Source organism: Zingiber officinale, chromosome 8A, assembly GCF_018446385.1.
Source record: "Zingiber officinale cultivar Zhangliang chromosome 8A, Zo_v1.1, whole genome shotgun sequence".
In the NCBI taxonomy this organism is placed as follows: Eukaryota; Viridiplantae; Streptophyta; class Magnoliopsida; order Zingiberales; family Zingiberaceae; genus Zingiber; species Zingiber officinale.
This window is the reverse complement of record NC_056000.1, coordinates 490,930-513,398: the sequence shown is the minus strand read 5'-3', so window position 1 is coordinate 513,398 and position 22,469 is coordinate 490,930. Positions and strand designations below refer to the sequence as shown.

Genomic DNA, 22,469 nt, shown 5'->3' with positions numbered 1-22,469 from the left:
ACAGTGGAACCTTCCACCGTACGATTCTCTATCTGACTATGCTGTCAGTCGTGCCGCCTGTCGGTGATACTGCAGGTTCCTAGGAAGATATTCCTAGATGCTCCTTTTGTCCGTTACTGGTCCGAGCGGGAGAGCCGCTCAGCCGATCCGTGTCTGTCAGATGGCCACTCTTCTTGGGAGCCGAGTGGAAGAGCCGCTCAGCTAACCGCCGATGTCTTGGCGCTGCCGTCTCTAGGGCCGAGCAGGAAAACCACTCGACCGCTATTCGACTGATCTGACCCCTGTTGCCGAACGAGGGAGCCGTGTCTCTGCGTTGCAGGATCCGGGACCCGGTGACAGTCCAAGCGGGACGACCGCTCGGCACACGCTTCATCGATGGACTTCTCTGAGCGTCAAAAGCTCGGTACCTGGCCGAACCATAGTGATGTTGGTCCGACAATTCCTTGATCCGACCGGACTAGTAGGGTGTCCGGTCAGATGATAATCCAGGAATGTGGACTGCCTTGATCTTGAACTTCCACGTGGCCATGACCTTCTCCCAGGCGGGTCCCATCTTACCATCGGATCACGTGCCTTCCCTTCAAATCTAGTCAAGGGAGGCTGCAAGTCCGACTGACTTGATAAGTAGTCTGGTATCCGATTGGCCAATATACTGGTTGGATCCCGATCGGCCCGTGTAGGACTGATCTTCCTGTGCCAATCAGCGCTCTGAGCATTTGTACTTGGAGATTTTTCCCTCAGCGTTCTCGGAGGGGTGCGAGCCGGCCGGTCAATACTGACGTCGTCCGAATCACTTCGGAATTCATGCAAATCATCCCCATTAAGGCTGAGCGCGCGACCGTGCCCGTAAGGGTGCTCATTAAATGCTTTCCTGTAAGCGAACGCCACATGGCACTGCCGCCGTTATCGCAATCCAATTGACAGGGGTGATGTGACGTTCAACGGTTCAAATTTGATCCTGTCCGAGAGTTGAGGTGATAGATGCTGGGATGTGGCGCTCCTGTTAACCGTGCGTGGACCTCCGACAAGACTAGCCTGCAAGCACAAAAGCGTCAGTGCCGAGCCAGGGAGTGGTTCCCCGGCGATGACCCTCTGACGCTCAAGTCAAATATCCGGCGAAGCAGCAAGCAAGCAAAGAAATGAAAGTGACAGCTTAACCGTAGCTACAGTAGAATAAATATACCTCCGTCGAAGCCCCTGGGGTCTTTATATAGGGCTCCCAGGAGACGCGTGCCCACTTCCCAATGTGTGCACGCACCTCAAAGCATATCTTGAAAGGATGTGTCAGAAAAGCATGTCTGATATCATACCTCAACCTCCCGAGCATATCCTTGACATGACAATGGAAAATTCCACCGTACGATTCTTTGTTTGACCATGTCGCTTGTCGGCGACATTGGTTCCTAGGAAGATATTCCGAGTTGCTCCTTTTGTCCGTTACTGGTCTGAGCGGGAGAGTGCCGAGCGAGAGAGCCCCTCAGCTGATCCGTGTCCGTCAGATGGCTACTCTTCTTTGTTAGCTAGAGCCCTAGAGCCAATCATTTGATGATTGTATTTTGGACATGTTGTATCATATTCTATATAAATAAAGGCATTTGGTTTTTTGGTTATTATACTTACTTGTATTGGTGTCAAATAAACTAAGTATAATAACGTCCTTGAGTAGAAGGTTCTTACCTATATCAATCGATTGGTTGAATCGATAGTGAGATGATATAGGGAACACTACTCTTAATCATTCCTAGTCGAGTATTAACATTCAAGGACAATGTTAATGCAATAAGACTAGCATGTAGGTCAACTCGATGACTTGATCTCACAAGTCATGGATATAGAGATATCAAGTTGACACATGGATATGCATTGGAGAATGTATACTGAATGACCCGCCATGAGAAAGTATCATGGATCGTTATATGAGTGTCATATACTTTCTCATGTGGCTATTAATATGACTACTAGTCCTTAGACCTGAAGTCACCGTGGATCCCTACATAAGGAGTTATGTACTTTGGTTTCGTCAAACGTCACCCGTAACTGGGTGGACTATAAAGGCGATTACTGGGTATGTAACGAATTATGCAGAGGGATGTGAGTGATGTAGATGGGATCTATCCCTCTTATATGACGGGAGCGACATTGATATTCTTGATAGAGTGAGACCACGAAGTGCATGGCCATGCCCAAATGAGTCAATATTGTTGGTGCAACCTTAGGTCAAGGTTGACCTGGTTGACCCGACTCGAGTTGACGTGACTCGAGTTGTATTTTGATGTTTGACTTGGGAAGATTGTCGGTGCAACCTTAGGTCAAGGTTGACCTAGTTGTGTTGCATGTTGATGTTTGACACTCGTGAGAGAGTTCTATTCTTGATGTGGGACAAGAATAGATGTTTGGGAGATTATTGGTGCAACCGCAGGTCAAGGTTGACCTGGTTGACCTGATTCGGGAAAAGTCCAAGCAGGGAGCTTGGCACTGGAAAAGTCCAAGTATGGAGACTTGGCACGGAAAAGTCCAAGCAGGGAGCTTGGCACGCGAAAAGTCCAAGTATGGAGACTTGGCACTGGAAAAGTCCAAGTATGGAGACTTGGAAAGTCCAAGCAGGAGTTTGGCACGGGAAAAGTCCCGTGAGTGAAGCCCGGTGGAAATCCTGGTGAGTGAATCCAGGTGAAAATCCTAGTGAGTGAAGCTAGGTGAAGGTGAAAGTCCTGGTAAGTGAAGCCAGGCATTCGGGAAATCCTGGTGAGTGAAGCCAGGCAGTCAGAAAATCCTGGTGAGTGAATCCAGGTGAAAATCCTAGTGAGTGAAGCTAGGTGAAGGTGAAAGTCCTGGTAAGTGAAGCCAGGCATTCGGGAAAATCCTAGTGAGTGAAGCTAGGTGAAGGTGAAAGTCCTGGTAAGTGAAGCCAGGCATTCGGGAAATCCTGGTGAGTGAAGCCAGGCAGTCGGGAAATCCTGGTGAGTGAATCCAGGTGAAAATCCTAGTGAGTGAAGCTAGGTGAAAGTGAAAGTCCTGGTAAGTGAAGCCAGGCATTCGGGAAAATCCTGGTGAGTGAAGCCAGGTGAAAATCCTAGTGAGTGAAGCTAGGTGAATGAGAAAGTCCTAACTGGGATGTTAGGCAGTGTGAAATCCTGGTGAGTGAAGCCAGGTGGAAAGTCCTGGTGAGTGAAGCCGGGCAAGGGAAAATCCAGATGGATCAAGGGTGATCGGACATCTGGTGTTGAGAAGTCCAAGTGAGTGAAGCTTGGCATATGGAGTCGGAGAGGGCTCGGTAGCTCGTTCTCCGAACTAGGTTAGAGAGGGCACTCTAAACCGAGGAGTTGGATCGGTCTGGTGACCGATCAGAATTACCCGATCAGAATCGGATCGGTGGCTCACCGATTGCAATCTGATCGGTCCGGAGACCGATCAGGAGGCAACGCAACCTTGCGAGAAGAAAACCGTGGATCGGTCTGCTAACCGATCCACCCATGGCCTGATCGGTCGGCAGACCGATCAGGCATAGATCAGTGGCGTGAGGAGCCGAAGCCTGATCGGTCTATGGACCGATCAGGAGGTTCCCTGATCGGTCCACGCTTTGATCGCGACACCTGATCGGCGGGACCGATCAGGTGACAAGCGAAGCCTCATGCGCTTAGGCCGATCGGCCGATCGGGTTCTAGCTTGCGGCATTAACGGCTAGTTTCTTCGCTATCTTCTTCGCAGGTATAAAGGGGTCGAGAGCTGCTGCTGCACTGTTACTTCTTCCTCTTCTCTTCTGCTACAGAGCTGCTGTTCTGGTGCTTGAGCTTTGTTGAGCTCTTCTTCGCAAGCTTCGCGTGAGCTTCTCGACTAGGATATCCTGCTGTTGTAGGTGTTCTGAGGAGCTGCTGCTTCAACGAAATCCAGTCGGCGAGGAGGCAAGAAAACCTGTGTTTTTACATTCATTGTTCTTGTCTTCTTGTATTTCTTGTTGTATTCCTTTCTTGCTGTTGCAAGAATATTGTGGCGAGGTTTCTCCACCCACAAGGAGTATATTGTATTAGCCGATTTTCCGGGGACTCATCCACCGACGGATTGATAGGCTTCGTCCACCTTACGGACACGCCGAGGAGTAGGAGTTTCATCTCCGAACCTCGTTACATCCTTGTGTTAAGGTTTGGTATTCTTCCTTTCGTTTCTATTTGTATTTTCCGCTGCGCTAACAAATTGTAGGAAGAAACGAGCGATTTGGGGCGGCTATTCACACCCCCCCTCTCTAGCCGAGTACGAAGGATCCTAACAAGTGGTATCAGAGCGAGGTCGCTCTTCATCGGATTCACACCCGTGGGAGCACAAGCGCTAGAGAATGGATCGGTTCGGAGAAGATGTCACAATTCCGCCTTTCTACGACCGCGACGATTTCGCGTTTTGGAAGGTAAGAATGAAGTATTTTCTTATGACTAACTTAGTGCATTGGAGTTGTGTACAATTAGGGTTCAATCCTCCGATGGATAAAGAAGGAGGACCTTTAGAAAAGAAGAAGTGGACGGAGGAACAAATCCACCAATCCGAGATCAACGATGAGGTAACGAAAATTCTTGAGTTTTCATTACCTAATGACATCTTGTGTGAGATAGGTGGTTACAACAACGCCAAGGGGTTGTGGAACAACTTGGCCAAGTTCCATGAGGAGAGCTCCACTTCAAGCCATGAAGAGGAGTCAAGTGAGCTAAGTAGCTCACACCATGGAGGAGAGGAATTAGAAGTTGAGGGTTACTCAACATCTAAGGAAGAAGAGGATGAGAGCACTTCTTCAAGATTGGAGCAAGAAGAAGAAGCATCTACCTCCGGAAGGGATGAAGAAAAGAGCATTCATCCATCTTCAAACCTAGGTAACTCAAACATGTTAATTTCAAGTAAATTGCATATAATGTGTTTTGAGTGTAGGGAATTTGGGCACTACAAGAGTAAGTGTCCAAAGAGTGTAAGAAAGACTCCACCGGCACCAAAGGTCAAGAAAGCCGGAGTCCCGATACGCAAAGGCAAGGAGCACGTAGTGTGCTTCCAATGCAAGCGAAGGGGACACTATAGGAGCCATTGTCCAAGGGGGAGGCAACCTCACAAGGACAAGGGATGCACATCGATAGGGGGAGCTAAGGCAAACCCTAAGGTACCTTTTAAGGCATACTATTGCAATTCAAATAAGAAACATGCTAGTAGTTTTATTGCTATTGCAAATAATGATGAGCATATTAACACTAGAAATCAACACATGTGCTTAGGTGCTAAACATGTCAACCTAGATAGGGATACTACTAGGAATGCCAACCCTAGAATTACCTCATCTAAGGTTAAGGAGAACCTAGGTAGGAATCCCAAATCAACTAGACACATGCCTAGGAATGCCTCAAAGAAAAATGACAAATCAAAAATTGAGGTATTAGAGAAGGAGAATCAAGTCTTGAGGTCAAGACTTAATACTTTGGAAAAGGCTCTTAAGAACTTTGAGAAGTCATCTCTAGGGTTTAAGGGTCAAATTTCAAAGCCCAAGGACAAGAAAGGTTTGGGTCACAAACCTAAGTCCCAATTGGTCAAACCCACTTACCATAATGTTTCATTCGATTATGGAACAAAATCTACGACTAGGAAGACCACCACCAAGGTCACAAGGGAAGTCACCCCTATAGTTGACCTTGATGAGACCCAAATGACCAAGGCTTTAAAGCCTAAGAGGGTCATTAGGAGGGTTGCTAGGGAAGTCATCTCTAGTGAATATTTAGTGAACCCAATGAGCTCTAATAGGTATTGGGTTCCTAGGAGCATTTTCTCTACCCCATAGATGGGTTAGAGAGTGTCAACTCCAATAAGAAGGGTAGTTAACCCAACTTTGAGGAAATTGACACTCAAGGAGCATTTTCAAGGTTTTTGGGAACCTTTGAAAATGAAATGGAATAATCTTTGTCATTCACTCCTTGGAAGAGTAAGTTGTGCCAAAGTGAGAATATATTAATCTTACTTTAAATTGACACAATTTGGAAAAACCTAGAGAAATATCAAATTGGGATTTTGATATTCTCTTAGGTAATCAAGGCAATCCGGGCCTTAACTTAGAAGTGCTACTCTTGTAGAATTTTAAATGGTATAAATCAAACAAGAGATCAAGAAATGTCAATTTGGGTTTTGACATTTTCTTGGAGCACTTTGGGCAATCTAGGATTAGAATTTAAGTTAGCTAAGTGATTAAGGATACTTAGATAGGTAATCTAGGTATTTTATTTGTGTTAACTTACCATGGTTGTTTGCCATATGCCATGTCATGACATCATATTTAATTTATGATCATTTGAAATGCCATGATAATGCTTAGGTTATTATATGTCATGTGTTAGTTTAGTTTCAAACTTTATGCCATGACATCATGACATTGGCACATGTTTTTACTTATGATATCATTATATGCCATGTCATCATCTCTTGCATTATAATCAATGAAATTGATTTAAGGACAAACATATAATTTGATATTGAGATCAAATTGATGTTTAGAAAATGCATGAGAACTTAGCCTAAGTTGACCTTAACCCATATCTCACATCAAATTGACTTGAATGTGGTTTGATACACCTTAGATGTGTGTGAGATATTAGGATCATGAGTTAGGATCAAGGTGCATAGTTTTTGTACCTAGATGAGCCTAATTCAAGAAAAGGAGGATCATAGGGAAAGCTTGTGTACAAGTCATGTACATCTAGCCCTAAGATTATGGTCCTAAATTCAAATGATTTTAAAAGCATTTTAAAATTGATTTGAAAAACCTTGATGAAGCTTTCCTAGTGATAGCATTCATCATTGAACATTGTGATACAAAGTTGAGTTAAACTTGAACTATTTCAAAGTTTTTGAACTTTGTATCAAGATTGAAAAATGGAAACTATTTTCATAGAAAATTATTTTTCCGTGATAGTATATGGTATGAGGAGTGTATCCTCAAAATTTTACGATTTTGGAATTTTCTGAATTTATTAGAGTTTCTGAATTTCGGAAGGAAATCGAAATCTCTGATTTCAGAGTGTGGATCGGTCACCGGACCGATCCAGGAAGTTCTGAAGGCGTGATCGGTCTGGGGACCGATCCATGGGGATTCTGATCGGTCCGGGGACCGATCAGAGCGTGCCGTTTCGATTTTCAGCTGTTGGTCTGAAATTTCAGCTGGAAGTTGGGTTTTGTGGATTTCTAAAGGTTTGAAACTCGCCAAGACATTGTTGGTGCAATGGTCAAGGGGGAGTTGACCTTTAGGGGAAGTTTTACCTAATTGTCAAGGGGGAGTTGACTTTTAGGGGGAGTTTTTACTCCAAAAGACTTTTAAGGATTAGTGATATGGGATTATCACTAAGTTGATTGTTGAGTTTAGTATCAAGGGGGAAATTAAGAGTTTCAAATGAAAGGTATGGGACTTTCATTAGGAAGAAACTCTTGACCTTGATACCTTCCTTTTTCTTTTTGATGTGTGTCAAAAAGGGGAGAGTGTTCATTGGAGAATTATTGGAGAACCCAAGTTAGGTTATCGGGTTAACCTAAGCTAGGGAAAGAATGTCAAGGAATGTTCAAGGAAGAACATTGGTAATCTTTTTGATGTGTGTCAAAAAGGGGGAGAATTATTGGAGAACCCAAGTTAGGTTATCGGGTTAACCTAAGGGGAGAATGTCCAGAGAATGTTCAAGGAAAGAACATTGGACATTGGAAGATGGTTGGAAAACCTAAGTTAGGTTATCGGGTTAACCTAACTTGATTATGGTTTTGTCAAACATCAAAAAGGGGGAGATTGTTGGTGCAACCTTAGGTCAAGGTTGACCTGGTTGACCCGACTCGAGCTGACTTGACTCGAGTTGTATTTTGATGTTTGACTTGGGAAGATTGTCGGTGCAACCTTAGGTCAAGGTTGACCTAGTTGTGTTGCATGTTGATGTTTGACACTCGTGAGAGAGTTCTATTCTTGATGTGGGACAAGAATAGATGTTTGGGAGATTATTGGTGCAACCGCAGTCAAGGTTGACCTGTTGACTGATTCGGGAAAAGTCCAAGCAGGAGCTTGGCGGAAAAGTCCAAGTATGGAGACTTGGCACGGAAAAGTCCAAGCAGGAGCTTGGCGAAAAGTCCAAGTATGGAGACTTGGAAAAGTCCAAGTATGGAGACTTGGCAGGGAAAAGTCCAAACAGGAGTTAGGCAGGGGAAAGTCCCGTGAGTGAAGCCGAGCAGTAAATCCTGGTGAGTGAATCCAGGTGAAAATCCTAGTGAGTGAAGCTAGGTGAAGGTGAAAGTCCTGTAAGTGAAGCCGGGCATCTGGAAATCTCGTGAGTGAAGCAATGTAAAATCCCGGTGAGTGAATCCAGTGAAAATCCTAGTGAGTGAAGCTAGGTGAAGGTGAAAGTCCCGGTAAGTGAAGCTGGGCATTGGGAAAATCCTAGTGAGTGAAGCTAGTGAAGGTGAAAGTCCTGGTGAGGCAGATTGGAAATCTGGTGAGTGAAGCCGGGCAATGGAAATCTGGTGAGTGAATCCAGGTGAAAATCCTAGTGAGTGAAGCTAGGTGAAGGTGAAAGTCCTGTAAGTGAAGCTGGGCATTCTGGAAAAGGTGAGTGAAGCGGTGAAAATCCTAGTGAGTGAAGCTAGGTGAATGAGAAAGTCCTAACGGGATGTTAGGCGGTGTGAAATCTGGTGAGTGAAGCCGGTGGAAAGTCCCGTGAGTGAAGCCGGGCAAGGAAAATCCAGATGGATCAAGGGTGATCGGACATCCGTGTTGAGAAGTCCAAGTGAGTGAAGCTTGGCATATGGAGTCGGAGAGGGCTCGGTGGCTCGTTCTCCGAACTAGGTTAGAGAGGGCACTCTAAATCGAGGAGTTGGATCGGTCCGGTGACCGATCCGATCAGATCTTCCCTCGATCGGTCCGGTGACCGATCGGACGTGCTCATTGCTGAAATTCGACTGATGGTCCGAGACCGATCGAGGCAACGCAACCTGCGAGAAGAAACCGTGGATCGGTCTGGCCGACCGATCATTTGATCGGCGGCCGATCGGCATAGATCGCTGGCGTGAGGAGTGGCCCGATCGGTCCACGACCGATCGTGGCTTGATCGCGACACCTGATCGGTCCGGGACCGATCGGTGACAAACGAAGCCTCGCGCTTAGGCTGATCGGGACCGATCGGGGTTCTAGCTGACGCAACGGCTAGTTTCTTCACTGTCTTCTTCGCAGTATAAAGGGGTCGAGCACCTGCTACTTCTTCCTCTTCTTCCTACTTACTGCGATTGCTGCTGGTGCTTGAGCTTTGTTGAGCTCTTCTTCGCAAGCTTCGCGTGAGCTTCTCGACTAGGATATCCTGCTGTTGTAGGTGTTCTGAGGAGCTGCTGCTTCAACGAAATCCAGTCGGCGAGGAGGCAAGAAAACCTGTGTTTTTACATTCATTGTTCTTGTCTTCTTGTATTTCTTGTTGTATTCCTTTCTTGCTGTTGCAAGAATATTGTGGCGAGGTTTCTCCACCCACAAGGAGTATATTGTATTAGCCGATTTTCCGGGGACTCATCCACCGACGGATTGATAGGCTTCGTCCACCTTACGGACACGCCGAGGAGTAGGAGTTTCATCTCCGAACCTCGTTACATCCTTGTGTTAAGGTTTGGTATTCTTCCTTTCGTTTCTATTTGTATTTTCCGCTGCGCTAACAAATTGTAGGAAGAAACGAGCGATTTGGGGCGGCTATTCACACCCCCCCTCTCTAGCCGAGTACGAAGGATCCTAACAAATATGAGATATTGAGCTCATTTGATTTAGTGAGTGTACTTGGAGTTCAAGATTTAGATTGATCAGAGGATGACACGGTCTATGCCTCACATTGATCAATCTAGATGTCTAGGATAGAAAGACACTTGTCATATATTGTAAGGAGTCACAATTAGTAGTCACAAGATGATGTTGGATCTCAACATTCTTGTAACTTGGGTAGTAATGATATATTGCTAGATTTCGCTCATTACTTATGCTTCTAAATGAGTTTAGGGGCATTGCCAACGTTACAAGAACCTATTGAGTCACACACAAAGAACAAGTGGATGGAGATTAGGTTTATATGATGAACCGAGAGGATTAGATTCATGTGATGAATCAAATTGGATTAAGAGTAATCCTAATTGGGCTAATTGAGTTGGACTCAAGTTGATTCATGTGTTCAATGAGTCTAATTTAGATTATGACTCATTGAATCAATTTAATTAAATGAATTAGATTCATTATATTAAATTGGCTTGAATTAAATGGTTGGATTAGATCAACCATGAGAGAGATTAAGTCAAGTTTGACTTGACTTGAGAGGAAGAGGAAGAGTCAAGTTTGACTTGACTATTTGCCACATCATTAGTGATTTGGCATTAGGAGGACTAATGATGATGTGCCACATCATCAAAGTGTGCCACCTCATGGGGGTTACAAATCTATTCTCTTTAATGGACACATTTAATGAGAATGGGGGTTACCTTTTTGGTTTTGAATGAGAATGAATTTTTCATTCACTCACATACACATCATCTTCTTCCTCAAGCTCTCTTTTTGCTCCTTCTCTTCTCTTGGTCGTGGGTTTCAAGCAAGGGAGAAGAAAGGAGAGTGAATCTAATCCAAGAAGAAATGTTAGTGAAAGTCACATAGAGATTTTAGAGGAGTGTGTTCTCTTCTTTTCCTTTCTTCTTCTTCCAATCCCATCTGAGAGCATCAAGAAGTGCTAGCACACTTGTGGTGTTCTCTTCTCCATCCCTGTATGTTAGAGAACACATCTTGTTCGTGTGGATACTTCTAGAGAGTTGTCTACTTTGACAACTAGAGATTCGGCATCTCCTTGGACAAGCGGGACTCGCGAAGGGTACGCATCGAAGGTATAAGATTTTCTCCATGTAGATCTAAGTGTAGATCTAGGTAAATTCGTACTCGTAGTTTTTCGAAAATTTTTCTTTGTACGGATTCGTTGGCTAGGGAGTTTCGGGGTTTCCGCGACGCGAAAAAACGGTTTTCGCAGCTCGAAAAACCCAACATTCCTGTGGGTCGAGTGGAAGAGCCGCTCGGCTAACCGTTGATGTCCTGACACTGCCATCTCTAGGGCCGAGCAAGAAGATCCCTCGACCGCTATTCGACTGATTTGACCCCTATTGTCGAACGAGGGAGTCGTGTCTCTGCGTCGTAGGATTCGAGACCTGGTGAGAGTCCGAGCGTGACGACCACTTGGCTCACGCTTCAGCGATGGACTTCTCTGAGCGTCAGAAGCTTGGTACCTGACCGAGTCGTAGTGATGTTGGTCCGACAATTCCTTGATCCGACAAGACTAGTAGGACGTCCGGTCGACGATGATCCATGAATATTGACTACTTTAATCTTGACCTTCCATGTGGCCATAACCTTCTCCCGGATGGGTTCCATCTTATCACCGGATCACTTATCATATATAGATCATATAACTAACGTAACTAATTAATTGAGTTTTACACGATCAAATAAATCGAGAGAAATTAACAATATTCAAGTCTAAATTTTATTTGTTAAAACGCAAGCATGCAGAATCAAGGATGATTAGAGCACGCACGGCCTCACCGATATATAATTAATTATATTATTGGATTGCAAGGCGTAAATTTTATTTATTAATTCGGTCGCAATGGCTTTAGTGGACCTTAGCTTGCTATTTCCAACGGATTATGGGAGGTACAATCGACATTCAATGTTTGGCAAATCTACTAAATTCAATTAATCTGGTAACTACCGTTGTTTCCCATATTTAAGGATGTATCCGATTGGCCGATTCACTCAATTACCGCCATATCTTCCATATAAAGCGCATTCATATCTGATCCAACGTACTGTATAACCTGAGAAAACAGAGAAAGAGTCAAACTATCAACATATATATTGTCGATTTCAATTATGGCAGCTATATATATATTTAAAAATGAAAAACATATATAAAATTTTAATTAAAAGCTCGATAAGGCAACAAACAAATACACGTACGGTCCTGCCGAAGGAATTAAAAATTTAAAAATTAGGAATTAACACTTGCTTTTGCGGCCGTTACAACTTTGGAAGCTGCCAAATTTTGAGAATTAAAATTGACAACTATCGACCGGCACCGCAACCGCTATTTAATCTCTGTCCGTCGGCCTCGTCACGGTCAGAGCAGCCATGCAATGCAAGATGGTCAAAAATGGAGGCACCAGTAAGGGTCGACGGAAGATCGAGATCAAGAAGATAGAATCCGAGGATGCTCGTCACGTGTGCTTCTCCAAGCGCAAGGCCGGCATCTTTGCCAAGGCTAGCGACCTCTCCACTCTTTGCGGCGCCGAGGTGGCCATCGTCATCTATTCGCCCGTAGGTAATCCTTATTCTTTTGGCAGTCCCTCGGTGGAGCCACTCGTCGACCGGTTCCTCTCGGGGAGTTTCCGCCATCAGCCTATTTCCGGCAAGAGCAACACCGTGGTGCAGCTTAACCAGCAATACATGGAGCTGTCGAGACAATCGGATATTGCCAAGGCGACCAAGGTGAATCTCGAGGAACGGCACAGGGAGCTGCTGCAGAGCCCGGAATTGGACTGCGCTAACGACATTAAGCAATTGGGGTTGGATCAACTGGACCAACTGAAGAACCGATTGGAACACCTCAAGATGAGACTCGACGACCGAATCAAGGATTACCTTCACGTCGCCTCCACCCAAAGGATGGCGTCGCCGATGATGACGACGACTAGGACGCTTGGGTTGTTCTCTCCGGATGGTGCTACGGGCCCTTCCTCCTCCTCGTCAGCGTGTCCGCCACCTTGGCCCATCAGTTTTGAGATGAACCAAGGCGAACCCATTTCGTTTCAAGCTTTGTTGGCGACGACGACAGGCACTAACTTGGCTCGCTACGTGCACAAACCATAGGACGTACGTAGTTACGAGTCTTCTTTCTGTAATTTGTCCATGTCTGTCGTCATCCATCGTCATATCTTTTATGTTTGTTCGTATTCTCTATATATCATGCTTAATTTCTTATCTTTTATATATCATAGTGTATTAAAACTTTGCAATTTTCTTAATTAATTAATTACTTAAATTTGTTTCTGATCGATATTACCGAGGACGTACGATCGATCGAGGAGCGAATTAAAAAAAAAAGATCTTAACGGGATGCATGGGATATTTTTCGAATAAAAATCTTTTTAACACAAATAATATGTATACTGCTTGTTCCATTTTTTGCTCTAACTAATTGGATTCTCAATTAATGTATACATATATCATCTTGTAGTTTTCCAAATCGATCTCATGACAATCTAATTAATTTGATTCAATCTAGCTAATTGTGGCTAAATCAGATTGGCCCTAGCTAGTTAATTAAGCGTCCAATGGTTTAACCAAGTAATTCGACATTGATCATACAACAGTCCCGTTTAGCTGTTGCAGTAGTCGTTACCCTTAATTAGTTTTATTAGATCCTTAAAATTAGGAAAAAGGTATCACTACAAAAAATAAGGCATTTTGGGACGAATTTTGGGACGAATTTTACAAAAAAATTCGTTGCAAAATTTTTTGGGACAAAATCAGGGACGAAAATTTTTTCGTCCCAAAATGTTTGATGCCAACTTTTGGAACGAATTATGATTTGTTGCAAATTCAGCAACGAATTTGGGGACAAAATTGGCAACGAATAAAATTTTCGTCCCCAAATTTGTCGCAAAAAAGGAACGAATAATTTTTTTGTTGCAAACTTAGCAACGAATTTGGGGATGAATTCAGTTCGGAGGAAATAATTTTTTGTTGCCAAATTTGTCCCTATTTTTGCAACAAAATTGGGGACGAATTCAGTGACAAATTATTTTTTGTTGCTAAGTTTGTCCCTAATATTGCAACGAATTTGGGGACGAATTCGGTGACAAATTTTTTTTGTTGCCAAATTTGTCCCTAATTTTGCAACGAATAATAAATTTGTTGCAAAATTTTAAGCATTTGCGACAAATTTGGGGACAAAAATACTAATTTAATTAATAAATAAATTTTCGTCCCAGAATCTGGGACGAATTTGTGGATTCGTCCCAGAATTCGTCCCAAATTCTGGGACGAATCCACATATTCGTCCCAAATTCTGGATTCGATACAATTACGATAGAGTGGGAACAAATCGTTTTCGTCGCCAAATTCGTCCCTAATACTAAATTTTTTTTCCAGATTAAATTTCTTTTTGCAATTCAATCCATAGATACATAAACACCAAATTCAAATAACATTTATATACATTCAACACATCTTAATTTCACATACAAGAGTAATAATTGAACTCGATCAACTCATAATTCAACAAATATAAAGATCTCAACAAATTTTACAAGATCTATCTTGTTCAAGCTTCTAGAAAATATTATAAAGTTCAACAATCAAATGTTATATAAGTCCATCATCCATCCAAGGAGGTAAATAAACTAAAAATACATCAAGTCATCTTCGTCTGCCCAAAAGCTTTGCACCCCTTCAAATCTCCTTTGCCTACATAACAACAAACAAATAAACCAGATCATGTGTAACAAGAAAGATTATAAATATAATACGAAATGCCCATGTAACAAGAAAGATTGGAAACAAGACATAACTGTGAAATTCCTTAAACATTCAAATAAATGTCCTATTTACCAACGATATGAACCATCCATGTCATAAAATTATAAGAAGTATCTTGAAGCTAAGTAAAAACATCGTAAATATGATACAACCTAATATAAATGGCACATCAAATTGTTATAATAATACCTATTTCACCATATCAATCAATAGCTACAAATATTCTATGTCCATGTGATCACATGGAGAGCATGAAAGATATTCTTAAAATTTCCTAACATATGAAAATAGCTCAAATGAAGAAAACACAAACTAATTAAACTTAATTTTTTTGTGATACAAGTGTTTTAGTAATCATGGTTACTTGGTTGTTAGGTAAACTCTAATCATAATTTGCAATTTGAACTAATAAAGCAGTAGTAATAAATTTCAATAAATTAAAAGCAATTAGAAAATAAATAAATAAAATTAAAAGTTTAACATGTTACTTAATACTTACTTTTTTTCTCGGACCTTTAGTTCGCCTCACCAACCCTGTTAAAAACAAATTGACAATATTAATTAAAATAAAAATTAGAAAAGTTAACAAGTCATTGATTAATGTGTAAAATAGTAAACATGAGACAAATAATCATCATACATAATTATGGGAAATTTCTTTAAATAAGCTAACAAAACTTACCCATCGTCAAAAATTAAAATCATCATTATGATTATCATCCTCCTCCTCCTCCTCCTCCTCCTCTTCCTCATTCTGCATTATACTTGAATTCTTGTTATACATTCAACTTCGCTCATTCTGCATTTTACCTGAATTCAGCTATTTAGTTAAACATTATTAACAGAAATAAATCTTATCATTGAAGACAAAACAACAAAGAAAAGCTTATCAAAAAGAAGAAATACAATTAATCAACTATAAAATAATTATTTAAAGCTAACTTTATATACAGATCATTAAATGCATATTAATGAACTTAGAAATACCGAAAAGACGTGAACAAATACAGTTGTCTTCAACTACACTGAGATCATGCCAAATTGAAACCTGCACAAGCAACATTATCAATTATTATAGTATTATTCTAACAATTTTAATAGAGTTGAAGCAATTGTAATTAAATTGAAATAATAATATTTTAATGGAACAAAATTTGGAAAAAAACAAAATTACTCTCTATATTAGAGCAATTGTGGATCAGAATTGACATTTTTTAGATGAAAAATAAAATATTTTGATAAGGATATTTTTGAGATAAAAAATAGAATAGGGTCGCTTCTGTTTTTTTCTTTAAAAGAAAATCTTTTTAACAATAATAATAATAATGAGCACCCTTTGAATTTTGTATCAAAGAAAAAAAAAACATGTCAACTCTATTGTAATTTGTCCCTCCATTAATTAATTCCAATCTAAAAACTATCCTACAAGTATTTGTAATGATAAAGAGGATCAGTACACAGAAAATCAAAGGTAAATTTATACCTATGGTATACTGGAGCTCCCCATACATTTAGGATTCGAAACCCTAGTATCAAAATTTTGCCCTAGTGTAGTTGAGATTTTATTACTTCCACACCCCTAAACTGTACATCTATATACAAGAAGAACTACAAATCTTTATCCAAAAACAGCCCTAAACCCTATTTCACAGATCATTGGTCATTGACATCTAAGTGATCAAGAGTTGCAGTGCTTTTCTTTGTTAACAAACAAGAATGAAGCCCTAAATTTCACAGATCAGTACTCCACCATTCCAAATCTTGCGACATCAGTGCTAGCAGCGGCGACTCGCACCAGGCGAGGCCACGCGCGGCCAGGCGAGGCCACGCGCGGCCAGGCGAGGCCAGCCGCGGCCTCGCGAGAAGAAGTGGGCAGATGTGGGAGAAAGGAGAGGGAAGAGGGGAGAAGGGAGAAGGGAGAGGGTTACCTGTGCCGCAGCCGATCGGGAAGGAATCAGCCGCCAGTGAAGGGATGAGTGAAGGGGCAGATGGGTGGGAGGAGATTTAGGGTTAACTTATAAATTAAAAAATTTCTATCCATTGCTTATTTTTTGGGACGAATCTTTGATTCGTCCCATATTTTGGGACGAATCTAGGAATTCGTCCCCAAATCTGGGACGAATTCCAGAATTCGACCCTAAATCTGGGACGAATTCTAAAATTCGTCCCAGAATATAAAAAATTTTAAAAAAAATAAAAAAATGATATGGAAACACTAAATATGAACTTAGAGATATCGGATTTCCGTGAAATAAGTTTCTATGGATTTCTAATTTTCTCGTGATCTTAAAAATATCTTCATCCATAATTTTAACATACTATATTAAATGCGGCAAATTTTTTTTATTATGAATTAGGTCAAATTCGGGTTAAAAAATCACCATACTAAATATAAGAGGTTAAAATTATGGATGAGGATATTTTTAAGATAATGAGAAAATTAGGAACCCATAGAAACTTGTTTCATAAAATTCCGATATCGTTAGGTCCATATTTAGGTCTTCCAAATAAATTTTCTTTTATTTTTTATTTTTTTAAATTTGGGACGAATTCCTGGATTTGTCCCAAATTTTGGGACGAATCCAGGATTCGTCCCAAATTTAAGAAAAATAAAAATTAAAAGAAAAATCATTCGGAAGGCTTAAATATGGACCTAACGATCTCGGAATTTCATGAAACAAGTTTCTTTGGGTTCCTAATTTTCTTATGATCTTAAAAATACCCTCATCCGTAATTTTAATCTCATATATTTAGTGTGGTGATTTTTTAACCCGAATTTGACCTAATTCAGGTAAAAAAACATGAAACACAATATATTATTTTAAAATTAAGGAAGAGGATATATTTATGAATAAGGGAAAATAAGAAACTTATAGACTCTTGTTTCATGAAATTCTGACATTTGTAGATCTATATTTTTAGTTTTAAACACATATTCAAACATGCGTTAAACGCTAACATACTTAATTAATACTAAACTATTTATGTTTCACTAAATATGGACCTAACGATCTCGGAATTTCATGAAATAAGTTTCTATAGGTTCCTAATTTTCTTATAATCTTAAAAATATCTTCATCCATAATTTTAACATATTATATTGAGTGCGGTGAATTTTTTATTACAAATTAGGTCATATTCATGTTAAAAAATCACCACACTTAATTTATTAGGTTAAAATTCAGATTTAGGATATTTTTATGATCATGAAAAAATTAGGAATCCATAGAAACTTGTTTCATGAAATTCCGAGATCATTAGGTCCATATTTAAGCCTTCCGAATGATTTTTCTATTATTTTTTATTTTTTTTAAATCTGGGACAAATCTTGGATTCGTCCCAGATTTTGGGACGAATCCAGGATTCGTCCCAAATTTAAGAAAAATAAAATATAAAAGAAAATTTATTTGGAAGGCCTAAATATGGACCTAACGATCTCGGAATTTCATGAAACAAGTTTCTATGGATTTCTAATTTTCTCATGATCTTAAAAATATCTTTATCCATAATTTTAACATAATATATTAAATGCGGTGAATTTTTTATTATGAATTTGGTCAAATTCAGGTTAAAAAATCACCATACTAAATATATGAGGTTAAAATTTTGGATGAGGATATTTTTAAGATCATGAGAAAATTAGGAACCCATAGAAACTTGTTTCATGAAATTCCGAGATCGTTAGGTCCATATATAGGCCTTCCAAATAAATTTTCTTTTATTTTTTATTTTTTTAAATTTGGGACGAATTCCAGATTCGTCCCAAAATCTGGGACGAATCCAGAAATTCATCCCAAATTTAAGAAAAATAAAAATTAAAAGAAAAATCATTCGGAAGGCCTATATATGGACCTAACGATCTCGGAATTTCATGAAACAAGTTTCTTTGGGTTCCTAATTTTCTCATGATCTTAAAAATACCCTCATCCGTACTTTTAATCTCATATATTTAGCGTGGTGATTTTTTAACTCGAATTTGACCTAATTCAGGTAAAAAACCACGAAACACAATATATTATTTTAAAATTAAGGAAGAGGATATATTTATGAATAAGGGAAAATAAGAAACTTATAGACTCTTGTTTCATGAAATTCTGACATTTGTAGATCTATATTTTTAGTTTTAAACACATATTCAAACATGCGTTACACGCTAACATACTTAATTAATACTAAACTATCTATGTTTCACTAAATATGGACCTAACGATCTCGGAATTTCATGAAATAAGTTTCTATAGGTTCCTAATTTTCTTATAATCTTAAAAATATATTCATCCATAATTTTAACATATTATATTGAGTGCGATGAATTTTTTATTACAAATTAGGTCATATTCATGTTAAAAAATCACCACACTTAATTTCTTAGGTTAAAATTCAGATTTAGGATATTTTTATGATCATGAGAAAATTAGGAATCCATAGAAACTTGTTTCATGAAATTCCGAGATCATTAGGTACATATTTAGGCCTTCAGAATGATTTTTCTATTATTTTTTATTTTTTTTAAATTTGGGACGAATCCTGGATTCGTCCCAAAAATCTGGGACGAATCCAGAAATTTGTCCCAGATTTTGGGACGAATTTCTGGATTCGTCCCAGATTTTGGGACGAATCCAGGATTCGTCCCAAATTTAAGAAAAATAAAATATAAAAGAAAATTTATTTGGAAGGCCTAAATATGGACCTAACGATCTCGGAATTTCATGAAACAAGTTTCTATGAATTTCTAATTTTCTCATGATCTTAAAAATATCTTTATCCATAATTTTAACATAATATATTAAATGCGGTGAATTTTTTATTATGAATTTGGTCAAATTCGGGTTAAAAATCACCATAATAAATATATGAGGTTAAAATTTTGGATGAGGATATTTTAAGATCATGAGAAAATTAGAACCCATAGAAACTTGTTTCATGAAATTCAGATCGTTAGGTCCATATATAGGCCTTCCAAATAAATTTTCTTTATTTTTATTTTTAAATTTGGGACGAATTCCAGATTCGTCCCAAAATCTGGCGAATCCAGAAATTGTCCCAAATTTTGGGACGAATTCCTGGATTCGTCCTAATTTTGGGACAATCCAGATTCGTCCCAAATTTAAGAAAATAAAAATTAAAGAAAAATCATTCTAAGGCCTATAACTATGGACATCGAATTTCATGAAACAAGTTTCTTTGGGTTCCTAATTTTCTCATGATCTTAAAAATACCCTCATCTGTACTTTTAATCTCATATATTTAGCGTGGTGATTTTTTAACTCGAATTTGACCTAATTCAGGTAAAAAACCACGAAACACAATATATTATTTTAAAATTAAGGAAGAGGATATATTTATGAATAAGGGAAAATAAGAAACTTATAGACTCTTGTTTCATGAAATTCTGACATTTGTAGATCTATATTTTTAGTTTTAAACACATATTCAAACATGCGTTACACGCTAACATACTTAATTAATACTAAACTATCTATGTTTCACTAAATATGGACCTAACGATCTCGGAATTTCATGAAATAAGTTTCTATAGGTTCCTAATTTTCTTATAATCTTAAAAATATATTCATCCATAATTTTAACATACTATATTGAGTGCGGTGAATTTTTTATTACAAATTAGGTCATATTCATGTTAAAAAATCACCACACTTAATTTATTAGGTTAAAATTCAGATTTAGGATATTTTTATGATCATGAGAAAATTAGGAATCCATAGAAACTTGTTTCATGAAATTCCGAGATCATTAGGTACATATTTAGGCCTTCAGAATGATTTTTCTATTATTTTTTATTTTTTTTAAATTTGGGACGAATCCTGGATTCGTCCCAAAAATCTGGGACGAATCCAGAAATTTGTCCCAGATTTTGGGACGAATTTCTGGATTCGTCCCAGATTTTGGGACGAATCCAGGATTCGTCCCAAATTTAAGAAAAATAAAATATAAAAGAAAATTTATTTGGAAGGCCTAAATATGGACCTAACGATCTCGGAATTTCATGAAACAAGTTTCTATGGATTTCTAATTTTCTCATGATCTTAAAAATATCTTTATCCATAATTTTAACATAATATATTAAATGCGGTGAATTTTTTATTATGAATTTGGTCAAATTCGGGTTAAAAAATCACCATACTAAATATATGAGGTTAAAATTTTGGATGAGGATATTTTTAAGATCATGAGAAAATTAGGAACCCATAGAAACTTGTTTCATGAAATTCCGAGATCGTTAGGTCCATATATAGGCCTTCCAAATAAATTTTCTTTTATTTTTTATTTTAAATTTGGATGAATCCAGATTCGTCCCAAAATCTGGGACGAATCCAGAATTTGTCCCAAATTTTGGGACGAATTCTGGATTCGTCCCAAATTTTGGGACGAATCCAGGATTCGTCCCAAATTTAAGAAAAATAAAAATTAAAAGAAAAATCATTCGGAAGGCCTATATATGGACCTAACGATCTCGGAATTTCATGAAACAAGTTTCTTTGGATTTCTAATTTTCTCATGATCTTAAAAATACCCTTATCCGTACTTTTAATCTCATATATTTAGCGTGGTGATTTTTTAACTCGAATTTGACCTAATTCAGGTAAAAAACCACGAAACACAATATATTATTTTAAAATTAAGGAAGAGGATATATTTATGAATAAGGGAAAATAAGAAACTTATAGACTCTTGTTTCATGAAATTCTGACATTTGTAGATCTATATTTTTAGTTTTAAACACATATTCAAACATGCGTTACACGCTAACATACTTAATTAATACTAAACTATCTATGTTTCACTAAATATGGACCTAACGATCTCGGAATTTCATGAAATAAGTTTCTATAGGTTCCTAATTTTCTTATAATCTTAAAACTATATTCATCCATAATTTTAACATATTATATTGAGTGCGGTGAATTTTTTATTACAAATTAGGTCATATTCATGTTAAAAAATCACCACACTTAATTTATTAGGTTAAAATTCAGATTTAGGATATTTTTATGATCATGAGAAAATTAGGAATCCATAGAAACTTGTTTCATGAAATTCCGAGATCATTAGGTACATATTTAGGCCTTCAGAATGATTTTTCTATTATTTTTTATTTTTTTTAAATTTGGGACGAATCCTGGATTCGTCCCAAATTTAAGAAAAATAAAATATAAAAGAAAATTTATTTGGAAGGCCTAAATATGGACCTAACGATCTCGGAATTTCATGAAACAAGTTTCTATGGATTTCTAATTTTCTCGTGATCTTAAAAATATCTTTATCCATAATTTTAACATAATATATTAAATGCGGTGAATTTTTTATTATGAATTTGGTCAAATTCGGGTTAAAAAATCACCATACTAAATATATGAGGTTAAAATTTTGGATGAGGATATTTTTAAGATCATGAGAAAATTAAGAACCCATAGAAACTTGTTTCATGAAATTCCGAGATCGTTAGGTCCATATATAGACCTTCCAAATAAATTTTCTTTTATTTTTTATTTTTTTAAATTTGGGACGAATTCCAGATTCGTCCCAAAATCTGGGACGAATCTAGAAATTCGTCCCAAATTTTGGGACGAATTCCTGGATTCGTCCCAAATTTTGGGACGAATCCAGGATTCGTCCCAAATTTAAGAAAAATAAAAATTAAAAGAAAAATCATTCTGAAGGCCTATATATGGACCTAACGATCTCGAATTTCATGAAACAAGTTTCTTTGGGTTCCTAATTTTCTCATGATCTTAAAAATACCCTTATCCGTACTTTTAATCTCATATATTTAGCGTGGTGATTTTTTAACTCGAATTTGACCTAATTCAGGTAAAAAACCACGAAACACAATATATTATTTTAAAATTAAGGAAGAGGATAT

General features: G+C 38.5%; 1 protein-coding gene and 2 long non-coding RNA genes across 3 annotated transcripts; 1 reads left to right on the top strand and 2 right to left on the bottom strand.

Annotated features, from left to right (window-relative positions):
* The first annotated feature begins 12,187 nt into the window (after positions 1-12,187).
* On the top strand, positions 12,188-12,913 carry LOC122009354 (agamous-like MADS-box protein AGL29). Its single transcript, XM_042565472.1, has one exon. The coding sequence runs from the start codon at positions 12,188-12,190 to the stop codon at positions 12,911-12,913; it is 726 nt and encodes a 241-aa protein (XP_042421406.1).
* A 1,331-nt stretch (positions 12,914-14,244) lies between these two features.
* Positions 14,245-15,284, bottom strand: LOC122011648. Its single transcript, XR_006119997.1, has 3 exons — positions 15,267-15,284; positions 15,084-15,118; positions 14,245-14,512 (listed from the first exon to the last, which is right to left on the bottom strand). It is a non-coding gene; the product is annotated as an uncharacterized LOC122011648 (long non-coding RNA).
* An 88-nt stretch (positions 15,285-15,372) lies between these two features.
* On the bottom strand, positions 15,373-16,547 carry LOC122007982. Its single transcript, XR_006119160.1, has 3 exons — positions 16,513-16,547; positions 15,572-15,632; positions 15,373-15,394 (listed from the first exon to the last, which is right to left on the bottom strand). It is a non-coding gene; the product is annotated as an uncharacterized LOC122007982 (long non-coding RNA).
* Between the last annotated feature and the right edge of the window lie 5,922 nt (positions 16,548-22,469).

What these genes read in the sequence shown, in the direction of transcription:
- LOC122009354 (XM_042565472.1), top strand. Translation starts at nt 12,188, where the DNA reads ATGGTCAAAAATGGAGGCACCAGTAAGGGTCGACGGAAGATCGAGATC.